Genomic DNA, 14,856 nt, shown 5'->3' with positions numbered 1-14,856 from the left:
CGATTATCTGTCCCATTCCCAATCTTTATAAATATTTTGAACAAAACTTTTATTGTTACTCAGTAACGATCAGTACGAGTACCAGCATAGGTGTGGGTATTAATTTGAAGTGGTATTGGATAAGCCCTAAAAATAAAGTCTTCCTGTTGCAGAAAGTTGAACTGCACAGACAAACTACCTAGATACACTTACCTCTTGGATTGGTGTGCTTCCACCTCCAGACTGTGAAAGTTGAATGTTGGCAGCATTTGGAGGTGAATTCGGTCCTGAGTCTGGATTACTACCAGAAGAATCAACTACAAGGGAAGAAACTTGTATGGGTTATTTGAATACAAGTGGAACTCATAAGATATGCACATTACATACGAACGAGCAGTATTATCTTAAAAAGAAACTACATATTGTATTTTCTAGCTTCAAGAATTCATGTATTTTCACAATATAAAAAGTATAAAAAACTTACGTGAGTGAGTATATTAGTCGTAAAACTCCTTGTAGACAACGTTTCGCAGAATAATTTTTTAGCCTACATGGCACTTTTAACTTCATGTAATTTTAAATTTCATATTACAATACCCTTTTTTTACCTAATCCTGGATTTATTTTTACATATATGACGAAGTATTTTATATACTGAAAAGAAATACCTGAAGAAGCGAAGCGTAGTTTCGCGAAATGTCGTCTACAAGGAGTTTTACGACTATTATACTCACTCACGTAAGTTTTTTATACTTTTTATATTGTGAATATATTTAGTGAGTAAATGCACAAATTTTCAAAATGTAAATTCATGTATTTATGTACAGTCTTTCTTTATACATTTCTTCATAAAGAGAGTATAAAATTTACCCATATTCTATCCAATATAAAATTGAACATTCATTCTTTATTAACATCCTTAATCAATGTATGCAACCAATGCCTTTGAAAAGGAACTGCATATAAAGGCATTTACTTTACAACACTATGACATATGATTTATATGTTTATATTCATTAAAATAATGACAAAATGGTAGAATTTTGTACTAAATTTTCAGATATATTGCATTGGTAAATTTATCAGATGCACTGGATATGTCTATATTGGCCAGTATTGATACAGTACTAATTAATCTGCCCCATGAATAACATATAATAAGAATCCCCTGTAATGCTAAGATCCATGCTGCCATTGTCTTTAATAAACTTGATGAATACTACAATTAAACTTTCATACCAGAGGAGTTTACACACAAGAAGTTTTTCATCCAACTGATATTATTCAAATGAACACTAATGAAGATGGGCTACATTTTGTTGTAATAAACAATTTACAAATAATTTCCAATTCTTTATGAGGAAAGTTTTTGCTTTGCGTGATGAAGTTTTCTCATTAATAATGGTTAGTAATAACCTGCTCATGCAGCACCCCTAAATACTAAATGCAGAAAACAACACAAATGATTAGACTACTTGGTTAGGCCTACATGGAGATACAAATCAGAATGAACTTAAAACCAAGCTTTATCTACATTACATGTGAAATGGCAAAAATAAGCAGATGCATAAATCAATGCTAGAAGGAGGAATACTTTATTGATGATCAACATTTGAATTAAACTATGCATAGTTCAACATTTAAGTAAGCCCTTTTACTTGAATACAGTTTCCAATACTTACTGCTTCCCCTTTAATAATAATAATAATAATAATATATTTAAAAAATACAACTTGAAATACTGTAATTCATTTTGAATTTTCTCTGCAATATTCCATTCCTGCATGGTATATACATGTATTACCAAAGTATTTCTCAATAAAAGTATAAAAAGTAATATGAAAGTATGTACTCATACTTGATAACTGCGATTTCCTCTTCAGGGGTCCTAATAAGCGATCTTTCCTGCGCATGATGGGGCTGAAACCAGTTCGGCGGTCGGCCATCACCCTTTGCTTTAATCTCACCTTAATAAGGTTTGGCTCAGAAGCTGTTGAATGCAGCAGGCATGGAAAAGAACATTGTCATCTACTCAACTAGTTACTCCAATGCAACACATTCCACTAACATACACAAACAATTAATTAACACATGTGAGATGGTAAAATTTCAAAATCATACACGCCACACACAGATACATTCACCAATAATAAAGTGTATTACACCGACTTTCTGATAGACACTGTCTTTGCAGCAGTTTTAGAATCTGTTCAGGAATTGCCAATGTAGTGGCAAAGGTTATTTATTGTGACTTTGATTCTTAAATTTGTACTTCGGCTATTCTATGTCATCTTTTAACTCCTCTAGGTTAACTGCAACGAAGAAGATGTACAGAAAATCCGCCACACTGATGAAGGAATACTCACGAAGAACATTCATGACCAGGGTGGGATTTGAACCTAGGACTTATTTTTTGAAAGTGCAAATTTTCTTGTTGAAGGAATGCTCACTATCACTGGATTGTGTAAGCTTTTACATGAGATAAGGATCTCATTGATACATATAAGTGAGAAAGAGCCTGAGTAATTTATTTATCATCTTCATTGCTCACTCAGTAAGGATATCTTAATGCAATCTTTACTCCATCAGACTGGTGAAATAACTTTTTATTTTGATCATGTACTGTGTGTGTTCTTCATAAGTAAGTTACAACAAACTCAACACTGTTAATATACAAAATAAAAACTACCATCACACTCAAAATGACAAAAATCATTCTAATGCATACAAAAAACAGAGGTTAGATGTACTGAAACTATTCTCTTGACAAATCCATATAAACATGTACATAATATTGTATATGTAAGGTGTGCATGTGTATTAATGGTAGTTCATTAAATAAATTTTAAAACATTAAGTCCTTGCTAATCTTTCTGAATTATATAAATCATATGCATAAGAATGTAAGTAGTACAATATTCCATTGAATCACTTCAAGTTTTACTACAACTCATTACTCTACAAGAAAATTATTTGTTGTAAATGATCCTTCATGTAGATTTGCAGATAATAAGAAACAAATAAGTGCCCTTAGTAAATGTTATTCAGGAATGTGTTTAAACTACTCTTTTGTTTATTTTCATCATCAGTATTTTTTCCAGAATGGAGGACAGAAAAAGTATAAAGAGACAGAGTATTTGAATTACTTTGTGACAACAGGAAAATGAGTTCAATAATAATGTGCATGTGAATGAGTTACCCACCCAACATTTTCTATCCCACATAATTGGGCTAAATGAAGAACTGATAACAGAAAACAAGTTGTTTTGTTCAGGATTTTCAAGTATTACTAATTTATGAGAAAATATTTTATTTGTAGCAAAGAGAGGAACTAATGAAACAAGGATTTCAATTATGATCATGATGAAGGAACAATATTTTCATCTTTATTATTCAAAATTTTAAATTTCTGTTCCCTGATTTTGAATTTTAATAAACTTCATGTTAACAAATTTCACTATTCCAAATTTATCAGAAAAATCTGAGATTTTCTTCAATGCTGTTTCTTTGATTGCTGGGAGGTTAAAAATAAAATACAGGAAAGGTAACCATGTTAACAACTTATTTATAATTATACTCCAACCTCTGAAAAATGGTCAAAACATATTTGAGGTAAACTTAAATGTATTCTGTGGAGTTTCTCTGTGACTTACTTCATATGTTGACAACATGTGATTTAATGTCATATGAATTATGAAAAGCTCATCTTAAATTGACCTAACTACAATGGACAGCTGGAAAATGTTTTCATCCCTATGTATAAGAAAATGTATGTGGGGATTTAATTTAACAATAAAATTCTCATCAGTCAAATATCAATAGTATCAAAAATCTCAAAATGAAATATAATTTTCAATATTACATCATCTCCTAATTACTAATTAATTGTTTCTACCAGAAAAACTACTGCAACTGTGCTTTCAAAAAAAGAAAAAGCAATTGCAAGTTTTGCAATACCAAACTGCTCTGTTTCTACTCACTGTTTTACTTCTGTATTTAGAAATTATTGATAGGAGAACATAAGATGGATCAGGGTGGCTACAAACAAGCAGAAATGAAATTCCCCTGACTTTTCCAGGACAAAATTTACATTTTTACCTGACAATTATAAACTAAATCCATGTTTTTGCAAATGGAAAAAAGGAAGTCATACAGATCCAGGTATGTATTGTATTAAGTAGCTATATTAGCTTTCAAGAAATTGACTGACTCAACTTCTCTACGATTGCAACCAAACTACAAAATAGTAAATTTGGAAATTTATTACAATTCACAAGCTAGGGAGGGATTACAGGATATTTTCATATACAGCCAGTTTTCAATAAAATATTTGATTATTTTTAAAGTTACGACTACATGAGATAAGAGTGAGGCGTGATTGATGAAAAAGAAATATTGTAATTTATCAATCTCGTTAGCCTTTTTCGTTATTTTATGTTGATATTTCCACTGAGGTTTGGAACCTTCTGCTTGCAAGAACCATTAGTACACTCATTTTTCGATCCATAAACCTACTTCTCTTTTCTCTGTAAAACAAACAACCTTAATCTTTGCACATAAGTGAAACAATTGAATCGTTCAAAACAAAGTGTCATATTTCCTTACATTATCAATGGAACTACTCCATCAGTACAAACATTCACAGTATATCCAAGTGAAGTACTGTCAAACTGACAACATGCAGTTATACTATTATTGCTGGCGAAAAGTGTATTAAAAAATTAACGCAACCAATATATAGTAGGGCAATATACTTGTCTGGCAGGACAAGGTTCTGACAGCTTCACTGCGGTACAGATAGTTCCAGTCTCTACTGTCAAGACAATTATGCAGGGCATACAAAATATTGTGCCAAGCTATGACAAATGCCAGAACAACATGGCGATTATGCCGAAAATTAGGTTAGGAGTCACTGTAACTAATGCAATAAATTGCCACTGACATTTTAGTTTAATTTATGACTAATCGGTAGGAACCTTGATTTTTCATTATTTTGTTTTCCAAATTGGTGTTATTCAATTTATTTATTATTTTTTTTACTATTCTGTGTTATTTTCCCAAAAATTCACATTTTCATTTTAGCACATTTTCTGGCAAATATACCTAAAATTATATCTTCATGGTGTTTTTAAACTACTGTTTTAAATTGTAGATCACATGGCCTACTCCTATTCGTGAGAGTATGATACCTTGGAAGTTATTTTGGGAAAGTTATTTTCCTTACACCCTTTTTACTTTTAAGATAAAGAGATTTTCCCCTGTACATACTCAAGAGTGCAAAATGGCCATACGTGGCAATGCACCCAAAAAGTTTAAATCAATCGAGCAATCTCACATGACAGATAGCGATATACAAGGCTCATTCAATATATAACCGGAAATATGTTGTAACAAATATTTATTACAAGCACCAAAAGAACTGCAGTACTATGCTTCAACATAGTTACCCCCTCCCCCCTAGTTCAATGCACCTATGCCAGTGTTTCATTGGGGCACTGATTTCACAGGAAAAAAATATTTTGGATGTTTGCCTAACCACTCATGCACTGCTGACTGGACTTCGTCGTCATTCTGGAACCTCAATCCACTTAGTTCATCTTTCAGTGAGACAAAGGTGTGGAAATCGGAAGGTGCAAGAATGGGCAAATATGGAGGGTGGGGTAAACACTCAAACGTTAGGTCCTCGATGGTAGACAATGTGACATAGGTAGTATGTGGTCTCGCATTGTCATGGAGCAAAAGCAGACCAGTGGACACCAAACCACATCGTCTCTGCAGAATGGCTGGTTTCAGTTTTTCCGGCAAAAGGTTGGAGTAGATGGTACTGTTTACATTATGACCTCTGGGCATGTAATGTTCAAGAATTGGCCCCTTGTGGTCCCAAAGTAAAGTTAACATGACCTTTCTGGCACTCAGTTGAGCACGCACCTTCTTCGGTCTGGGAGACGAAGGATGTCGCCATTCCATTGTTGTCCTCTTATCTTCTGGTTCATAGAAATGAACCTAACTTTCATCTCCAGTGACAATACAATGAAGAAATGCCTCACAGTCAGCTTCATAATGGCGCAAAAGCTCCCTGCATACATCAACAGATGCCTTCACAAAATAACGAACATATAACAATCACGGTCGTATTTTAGATTTTTTATACTACTTTTCAGGTTGTTTATTGAATGCACCTTGTATAAGAACTAGTCAAAAAAGAGTGAGAATGATTTTTTTTATATCACACAGTGAATATGCAGCTGTGAAACAAATTTGCGTGAAAAGAACGTGTCTCATGGAATTGGCAGATAAAATTTCAAGCACGTATGCACATGCATCTGGCAACACTGCGCAAACAAAACACGAATGGTCAGAAGTCTGCACAGCTTTGAAATTTTGCGTCCGTCTGCAGAAATCTGCCACGGAAGCATACAAAATCTTGCAGCAGGTATACATCGAAGATGTTCTTCCACAATCAACTCATTTCGGTGGTTCAAACAGCTTAAGGAGGGCCGTGTTTCGACCACAAAGCAGGGAAGTCCAGGCACTCTGGCCACCGCAGTGAACGAAATCATGGTTAACACAGCTGCCATCGTTGTTCGGGAAGATTGCCGAATAACAATAGATGAACTGGATGATGTGTTACACATTTCCCATGTTAGTGCGTTCACCATTCTGCACGATAGCTTGCACATGATTCACTTATGTGCATGATGGGTGCCGAGATTGCTGGAAATCACACAGTTCTCAGACACCAAAGAAAGCCAAAGCTGTTTCATTGGCGAATAAGGTAATGGTGATTTCCTTCTTCGACTACCGTGGAATGGTGTACCAACAAACAAAAAAGTGTCCCCGCATACCACGATTACTGGGCAGTATTACGTGACAGTTTTGAAGACCCTGGCTGAACACATTCGTTGAAAATGCCCTGAGCTGCATCCATCTGGCTGGCGCCTACACCAGGATAATGCATGCCCTCACGTTTCAAACATTGTTGCCCAATATCTGGTTCGACAAAACATTGAATGTGGCCCACACCCTCCATACATCCTGGATCTTGCTCCATGTGACGGAGCTGCGGGGCAAGCATTTCAACTCATCAAAGGCCATTCTGAAGAAGGCTGAGGCGGTTCTGAAGACGATGTCAAAAGACGAGTTCCAGCACGTCTTCCAGGACTGGCCGACACGTTGGGCCAAGTGCATACAACTTGATGGGGACTACTTCAAAAAATACTATACCAACCTGATGTATTTCGTAAGTAAAAAATTCATTCTCATTCTTTTTTACTAGCCCTCGTATTATGGTACAAAAATTGACATTATCTTTTTTTTTTTACTTTTTAGTGTTACGTTTTCCAAAATTTGCATTTTTAATTCAGAACATATTTTTGCCAAATATACCAAAACTTATACTTCCATTGTGCTGTTAAACTATCATTTTAAATTGCAGGTCATACTTCCATTGTAATTGGTGTGCAGTGGCTAGAAGGAAGGAGAAAAAAAAAGGTAAAGTGCTCCCCTGTGATTAGCACCACGCCATGAAGGCGTATAGGGGGTGTGGGGTAACGCCCCACACTTTCTTGATCCAGTCATGAGTGGGGGTGATGTGATCAGCATCATGCCCCTGGCTGCCTTTACCTCCCAAGGTTTCCCCCAGGTACCCATGTTATTCAACGCTGGGTGGGCACCGGGGCCGCTTCCGTTAGAAAAGTTCCCAGATTTGAACCGGCCGGGGATCGAACCCGGGACCTTTAGCATGGTAGTCAGACGCGTTACCGACTGAGCCACTGCGGCCACTGCAGTGGCTGTACAGGGTGATAAAAACAGTGTAGCAAGAGAGAGAAGTGCCAAGAGATTGGACAAAGGGACTAATAGTTCCAACATTCAAGACGGGAACAGAAATGAATGTAAAAACTACAGAGGAATAACATTAATGTGCCACTCAGCAAAGGAGTATCAGAAAATATTAGAGAAAAGAATAAAGGAAGTAACAGAGCTGGACATGAGAGAGGAACAGTATGGATTTAGAAGAGGCAGATCAACAGTAGATCTGATATTCACCATTAGGCAATTACAAGAAAGGCACTACGAGTATGGGAATGATTTGATTATGACATTCCTATATATAGAAAAGCATGAACAAAACGAAGATTTTGAAGGCTCTAAGAGAGAAAGGAGTCGAGGAAGAGATAGTGTGTAGAGTGCAGAGCACATACAAGGCCAACCAGAGCTGTGTGAAGACAGAGTGGTTCAGTATAAGTAATGAACTAAGACAGGTAATTGTACAGAAATGCATAGCTACTATAAGATAAAAAAATTATGGATACTCGAGTTTAGTCTCCAATTAGAAAATTAACCAGTAGACCTACAAAGAAACGAGTTACATCAAAATTTAGTTTATTTAATTCTGCGTTAAGCTATGCTAACTAATTTATTTTTCGAGCATGCCTTATACAGGATGAGGCAGTCAAGTGGGAAGATTTAAAAAGTTCACAAAAAATAGAGAGAGCAAATATTATTTATTTGTTGAACATGAATGTACTGTACACGAGTGGAAATTACTAATGTACCTGAAAAATGTTCATTTTTTGAATATGGTGCCAGTAAGATGGCATCCTTGGTGTGGAATTGATGAGACAAATTTTTGACGGTTTTTAAACATATTTTAAAAATCTGAAAATTAAGAATTGTGTTTAAAACCTTTCTGCCTGCACCATACTAAAATTTCACTATGATCGAACAAACCGATAAAGTACCGATATAAAATTTACCTATACTAATAACCAATATTTTGATTTATAGAATTTCAAAGAGAGTGATTGTTTGCAAAACTAAAAAAACTGGACCTTTTTTGTTCTCACGATGATAAAAAATATAAGGCATACTCGAAAAAAAAAATTGATTAGCATAGATTAACGCAGAATTAAATAAGCTAAATTTTGATGTAACTCGTTTCTTTGTAGGTCTACTGGTAAATTTTTAATTGGAGACTAAACTCGAGTAGCCATAATTTTTTATCTTATAGTAGCTATGCATTTTTGTACAATTAAATGTAGCAGAAAAGTACTGTTAACCTGGTCATATGAAGTGCCTAACATTGTCAACTTAAAAAAGCAAATACACTGCATGTTTTAATAAACTTATGTTTAATCTCAAAATAACAGAATGATCCAGAGGGAACTATTTTGTCTTCATTTTTCATTTCTGAATTTTCTCAGATTTTGCAGAAAGTTATAATGCATAATAAATGTATACCAACTTACACAATTTATACAAAATTTGTGTAATGTTATGATTTTATGTTAACTTCAAAATTTGTGTAATGCTATGATTTTTATGTTCAAAAAACATTACTTAATTTTCTTTCCTATTTAATAGTTTCTTTTAGACATTTCTATTAACTTATCTTTGTGTATGGTTATGAATGTATGATAAGTTGTTAGTAAGCAATTAGTTTTCCTCCCCTCCCCCCTCTTTAGACATGTTATCTTAATCAACGTAATGCAATTCTTGAAAAAACATGCACAGTTTTAGACATGCTATTCTTACCTGTTTTTCGAAGTGGAAAATCATCATCATATTTTGTGAGAAGATGATGCCTATATGGGTGTGTTGAAGGTATAGATACAGATGAAGCAGCGCTTGGATCACCGGCCTGCGGTGTCTGCAAAATGCTCCTAGAAAGCATAATGTTATTATGCTTAGTACATTAGAAGTGGCTGCTTGAGCATTAAGCACACAAAATTTATTTATAACAAAAATCTAATCACATTTCTCAATAAGAAAGATTTACTACCTTATGAATGCTCCCTTTCTGAGGACTAAAGTGCACACCTGAATCTTCTCAGAAAGTGGTTATGAAAGGAGTCTTCTCTCTTTGATTTATTACTTTAGCAGCAGTGATTACATTCTTTAAAGACATAATATAAGATTTAAAAAAATCACCTATGTGAATATAGAATCTTCAAAACTTTGGCAACAACATATTGTCTTCTTCAGGCCTTAAAAAATAAGATATAAGCTTACTTTTAACCATACTTTTTAAACACAATGTAAGGTTTATAATCTCCTTTCTACCCTCTGAAGAAGACAATAGTTTATTGTTGAAAATCTGAGGATTCAACATTAAGGTATGTGATTGGAAAGGCAAACGACCTCCTCTTGAAATCTAGAATTAATCAATTAACTTCTCGCCCCTCCTCCAAGAGTAATAAATTGCCCATTAGTAAATTTGTTCATCACTACTACAATATGCCCACTGATTGCAACACAAAACACAAACAAGATTCCGTGCAGTACGTACCATGACTGTATCCCCTGTGAAGCTGCTGTTGTTCCATTTGCTGCTGCTGCTGCAGCTTCTCTCTGCTTCTTGTTTAGGAGAAATCCCTGAAACATAAACAACGGTTGACTTTCAAATACTGTAAAACAAATACAATTTTAATCATTTCCATTTCATTCACTTATACCTCAAAGGGACATAGTTAAAAGTGGTCAATGATTATATTTATTCAGTGCTTTTCAGTCATTCAGTTTTATCAAAAATATTGAAAAATGTTTTCATATACGAAACATATATTTAGTCTCTATGAAGTAACATATTTCTACCTTATTACATATCCAACTGCACATTTTATCATTTTTGCTACATATTTACATAGTTAAGGTTACATAAAACTCTGGGTTGTACTGATTACATTACATCATTATGGTTATCCTCTCGGCTCTAACTTCTATGTATGACTGGATAATTTAATTACCTGCAATTTTTGTTTCACCTCTGAGGAAGCAACAGCACTTTCCTCATGTTTCTCCTTCTTCTTAAGTGCTTCAAGTTTCTCCTTCTCCTGCCTTTCACGTTCTTCCTCCAACTTCCTTTTTTGTTCCCAAAACTCCTGCAACGAGTCAATCATTCCTGTAGCATTTTGAACATAACTACATAATATTAATAATGTAAGAATTACAGCAATAATAGAATTTCAGTAAATAAAATTTAACAGCTATTAAACTAAAAAAAAAATGAAATAACTTCTAATGTACAATGTAACAATAAAATAAAGTGCCAAAAGTAATAAAAGTTATAAATCTTTAGTTCAGGGTTCAAATTGCCCAGACAAGCTAATCAGTACTGAACCTACAGTTTAAATGGGATCCACCCACCAGGCCCGTACCCAGGATTTTTTGAGGGAGGGGCCAGATTCATGTTTATCTGTATGTATGTATCGTATCTATATACAGTGGCAGCTATTTGGGGGGACCTGGGGGCAACTAATGGCCTCTTAATGCTTGTCTACCAAGAGAAAATAACTGTTCTTGCCCCTTCGCTTCCACAGTTTTGGCACCCAATCGCTGATACTGGTCAGAAGAATTCGGATAGTTCTGAGTTTCGCAAATTAAAAATGTTTTCAAATTTCCTTCATTTTCTTATACCAGAACCATTGAACAGCCACGATAATTCTAAGTTTAGAAAATAATATATTTATAAATTAAATTATACACTTTAGCAATTATTATTACAATAAAAAATTCTATGAGAACCCATAGCCTGCTACAACCCTCCCCCCCAAAAATAGAGCAAAACTGGGGGGCAAGGACAATTTACTTTTTCTTAGTAGACAAGTTTGAATTTTAGTTTTTGTTTTAGGTCGACCTTTATGCACAAATAGACTAATTGGGATTGGACCTACAGTTTAAATTGGGATCTGAACCACTATGTGCCTCCACCGGGTCTGGGTAGACATGGAATAGCATTTTAAGAGGCCATAGTTCAGGAGCAAAAGTAGAAATAAGGAGAGGGGGTTATCTGCCCTCCCCATGCCCTCCAATCACCACCACTGCTGGTAGCCTTGCATCAATGGTTATAAAACTAAAAGTACCCAATATCGCAGACTGCAGACTTCTGGAGACTGCCTCTCTACACAACAAACACATTCATTTATGCAAGCACAAAATTGAAATTTTTACAAGTTTGAAATATCGTTGATGTTATTTTCGTAGTTTTTTATAGGTTTACATTTAAAAATTTCATGGCTTGAAAAAAGGGAGGGGGCATGGCCCTTCCCCTGGGTACGGGCCTGCCACCCACCAATGTTGTTACCCATGATGGGATCTAACACAGGACCTCTTGATTACTAACCACATACTATTGAGAAGGACCATATGGTGTAGTTTCTCTCTCATGAAATCAATGAACATTTCATGAAATTGATAATTGTAAGTACATGGAGGTACAAACAAATAAATGTCCCAAAGTTGTGAGCCACCAGCCATTCTGTGTACCATGCAGAGAAAGATCTGGGCTAAATTCCTGAGCATGATTGCAAATTTCTGTCCCCAGCATTGAGAAATACAACAGTTTATATGCTTTTATCAGGGAAAAGATAATACGTAGCAAGATTTGTGTTAGTTGTACCTTATGATATATGTTACTCTGGTATATTTAGGTCTAGGCCTAGGAGCATAGAAATTTGGGGTGGCAAATTTGTTCTATCTTATTTGGTCCAAGACTAATTTTACCTATTTTATTTTTGTTTCCAGCTATTTTTCCTCAATAATTGTAGTGTTGAGTTTTATGTTATTTTGTGTGCAAAATGATACTGTTGAGGACAATATTATCAGTGAATATGACTCTGACCTTGAAATTGAAAAAAATAATTATCACATCCAAGAGAAGCTAAGTGTACCAAAAATGTGTTTTTGAAAACAATGACATTTCATGAAACCAGTCTTTTGGTTCGTTTGGAAAACCCTTTTTTGGGTTCTTCTGTTAACAATTTTTTAGTTCCAGATCATGTTACCCAGCTTGAGACTAAAATGTGTTTACAGCAACGGGAAAGAATTCTGTTACTCCTTTTAACCTATAAGAAAATTCTGTTTCATCAAGCATATGCTCAAAGTTCATTTCTTATATCAATTTTGGATGAGATTTTTTCCTGTGACCTTCTAACATTTCTTCAGGTAACTGCTAATAAAGAACCTTCAATGAGAACCATGACACTTCCTTACACTTCTTCTCTCATTTCTTCCATCCAATAAGTCATTCCCATCTCCTGGTCATGGTTAACCCAATGTTAGAAATTAGCTGTTAATTATTAAATCAACCACTAAACTAATTCTGTAATAATCCACATCTGCACTCTTGAAGGTGCACTGGCCTAGGGGTGTCAACACAAAATCCAGCCGTGGCGACAAAACTTGTCTACCTTGTAACTTCCTCACCTTAATTAAAGTGGTCTACACAGATTTAATTAGCATTCAACAGCCCAGTTCATATATTAGTTATGAAAACAAGTGCTTCATACTCTACCTTCAAGTGATGTCTCAACTGTTGTTCATGCTGTTCGGCTAATTGCTGTTGTTGAGCTTGGAATTGCCTCAGCAATATCTGCTGCTGAAGTTGCTGCTGTTTCTTCAACTGAAATAAAACAAAGTCAGTTTATACATATACGAGGGAAAGTCCGAAAATAAGTTTCCCTCCCAGGTTTGCAAGGGAAATTGTACAGCAATGAGGGAAACCAGGCAGTGTTGGAACACAACAGACACACATACACCAGTGGGTGAAGTACGACCGCAATCCAACAGATGGCGTGAGCGTAGTGCGTGCAAACGAGGGGAGGTGCCTTTCAGTCGTGGCCCGGCAGATATGGAGGGAAGGTTTTTTGGGACGCCCATGGTGTTTTGTTGCTGGACGTTTTGGAACAAGGAACCATCAACGCTGCACGTTACTGTCACACCCTGTCCAAATTGAAGCAGGCTATTCGGTGTAGGCAGCCTGGCCTTCTCACATCTGGCATGCTGTTCTTGGATGACAATGCGAAACCGCACTCGGCGAGGGCTACGCAACCATCTTGCAACCCTTGGTTGGGAGCGCCTTACCATCCGCCGTACAGTCCCGAACTCGCACCGAGTGACTTCCATCTGTTTCTGGCTTCGAAGAAGGCTCTCGGAGGAAGGTGCTTTGGAAGCAATGCTGAGGTGACACATTTCATGCAACACTTCTTCCGTATACAGGACACTAATTTTTTCCAAGTGGGTTTTTTGAAGCTTATCAAGCGGTATGAGAAATGTCTGAATGTCCGGGGTTCATATGTGGAAAAATAAAGTAAGTATGCTATTCCTTTTCTCATTTACGTTTTTTGCTTTTCCTTCCCATCTCTGTCCACAGTCGCCTCGTACTGTGGTGCTGAGCCAATGTCAATGCAAAAGTATTGATATCAGTGTTATCGGTATTGGAAAGATTCAAATCAATTTTATTTACTGATACTTTTCTGGCATTTTGGTCTTTTTGCAACGTCTGCAAAAATGCTGCGCAACACTTTCGTGGAGTCTAATTACCTGGGAAAATATGCAAAATTCGAAGTTTCCATTAATTTCTCACTAATATTGTGTGAGAAACTGTATTTTGCAATTACATACCATGTATTTTAACATTCTGATGTATTTCTTCAATATTTTGAAGTAAAGCTATGGTAAACTGATGCTTATAATTGGAGCGAAATACCAACCCACTAATATGAATCAATATTTTGAACAACTTTTAAATGTTACAATTTCAAGCATCAGTATCTGCCTGCATCGGTGGGAATCATTAAATGTATCAGCATCAGTATGGATATTAGTTCAAAGTGGTAACATATATACACACAGGGTGATCGAAAATTATGTCCCCCTTTTGGTTTTGCTGTGGTGGCCTAGGTGGTTGGAAGACTCACTAGACTGCTGAAAAGTACTATGTTCTTTGCCATTTGTTAATTGTTAATGGTTTTTTATCTGTTTTACGTGAATGAAAATGGCTTCCAGGCTGTTGATGACTGATTATGTCCCAATTACAGCTCAGATTGAGGTGTGGGGAGGGGGGTCCGGAATTCTGGTGCAGAGATGGTTGAGAAGGGG

At 35.7% G+C, this 14,856-nt stretch overlaps 1 protein-coding gene across 10 annotated transcripts in view; it reads right to left on the bottom strand.

Annotated features, from left to right (window-relative positions):
- The window catches only part of HDAC4 (histone deacetylase 4), a 153,790-nt gene that overhangs the window by 33,306 nt on the left and 105,628 nt on the right, over positions 1 to 14,856 (bottom strand). For 5 of the 10 annotated variants that reach the window (XM_083120777.1, XM_083120778.1, XM_083120774.1 and 2 more), the window contains 6 exons: positions 13,271 to 13,378; positions 10,725 to 10,859; positions 10,268 to 10,353; positions 9,514 to 9,641; positions 1,838 to 1,969; positions 193 to 311 (listed from right to left, as the gene is read on the bottom strand). In XM_083120777.1, the coding sequence (XP_082976903.1) occupies positions 193 to 311; positions 1,838 to 1,969; positions 9,514 to 9,641; positions 10,268 to 10,353; positions 10,725 to 10,859; positions 13,271 to 13,378 (708 nt within the window). The remainder of the gene's footprint in view (positions 1 to 192; positions 312 to 1,837; positions 1,970 to 9,513; positions 9,642 to 10,267; positions 10,354 to 10,724; positions 10,860 to 13,270; positions 13,379 to 14,856) is intronic. The other 5 variants (XM_083120781.1, XM_083120782.1, XM_083120773.1 and 2 more) reach the window with 4 other exon arrangements.

Source organism: Lepisma saccharinum, chromosome 4 (assembly GCF_977018435.1).
Source record: "Lepisma saccharinum chromosome 4, izLepSacc3.1, whole genome shotgun sequence".
Lineage (NCBI taxonomy): Eukaryota > Metazoa > Arthropoda > Insecta > Zygentoma > Lepismatidae > Lepisma > Lepisma saccharinum.
Note: the sequence above shows the minus strand (reverse complement) of the source record. Positions and strands in the feature narration are given on the sequence as shown.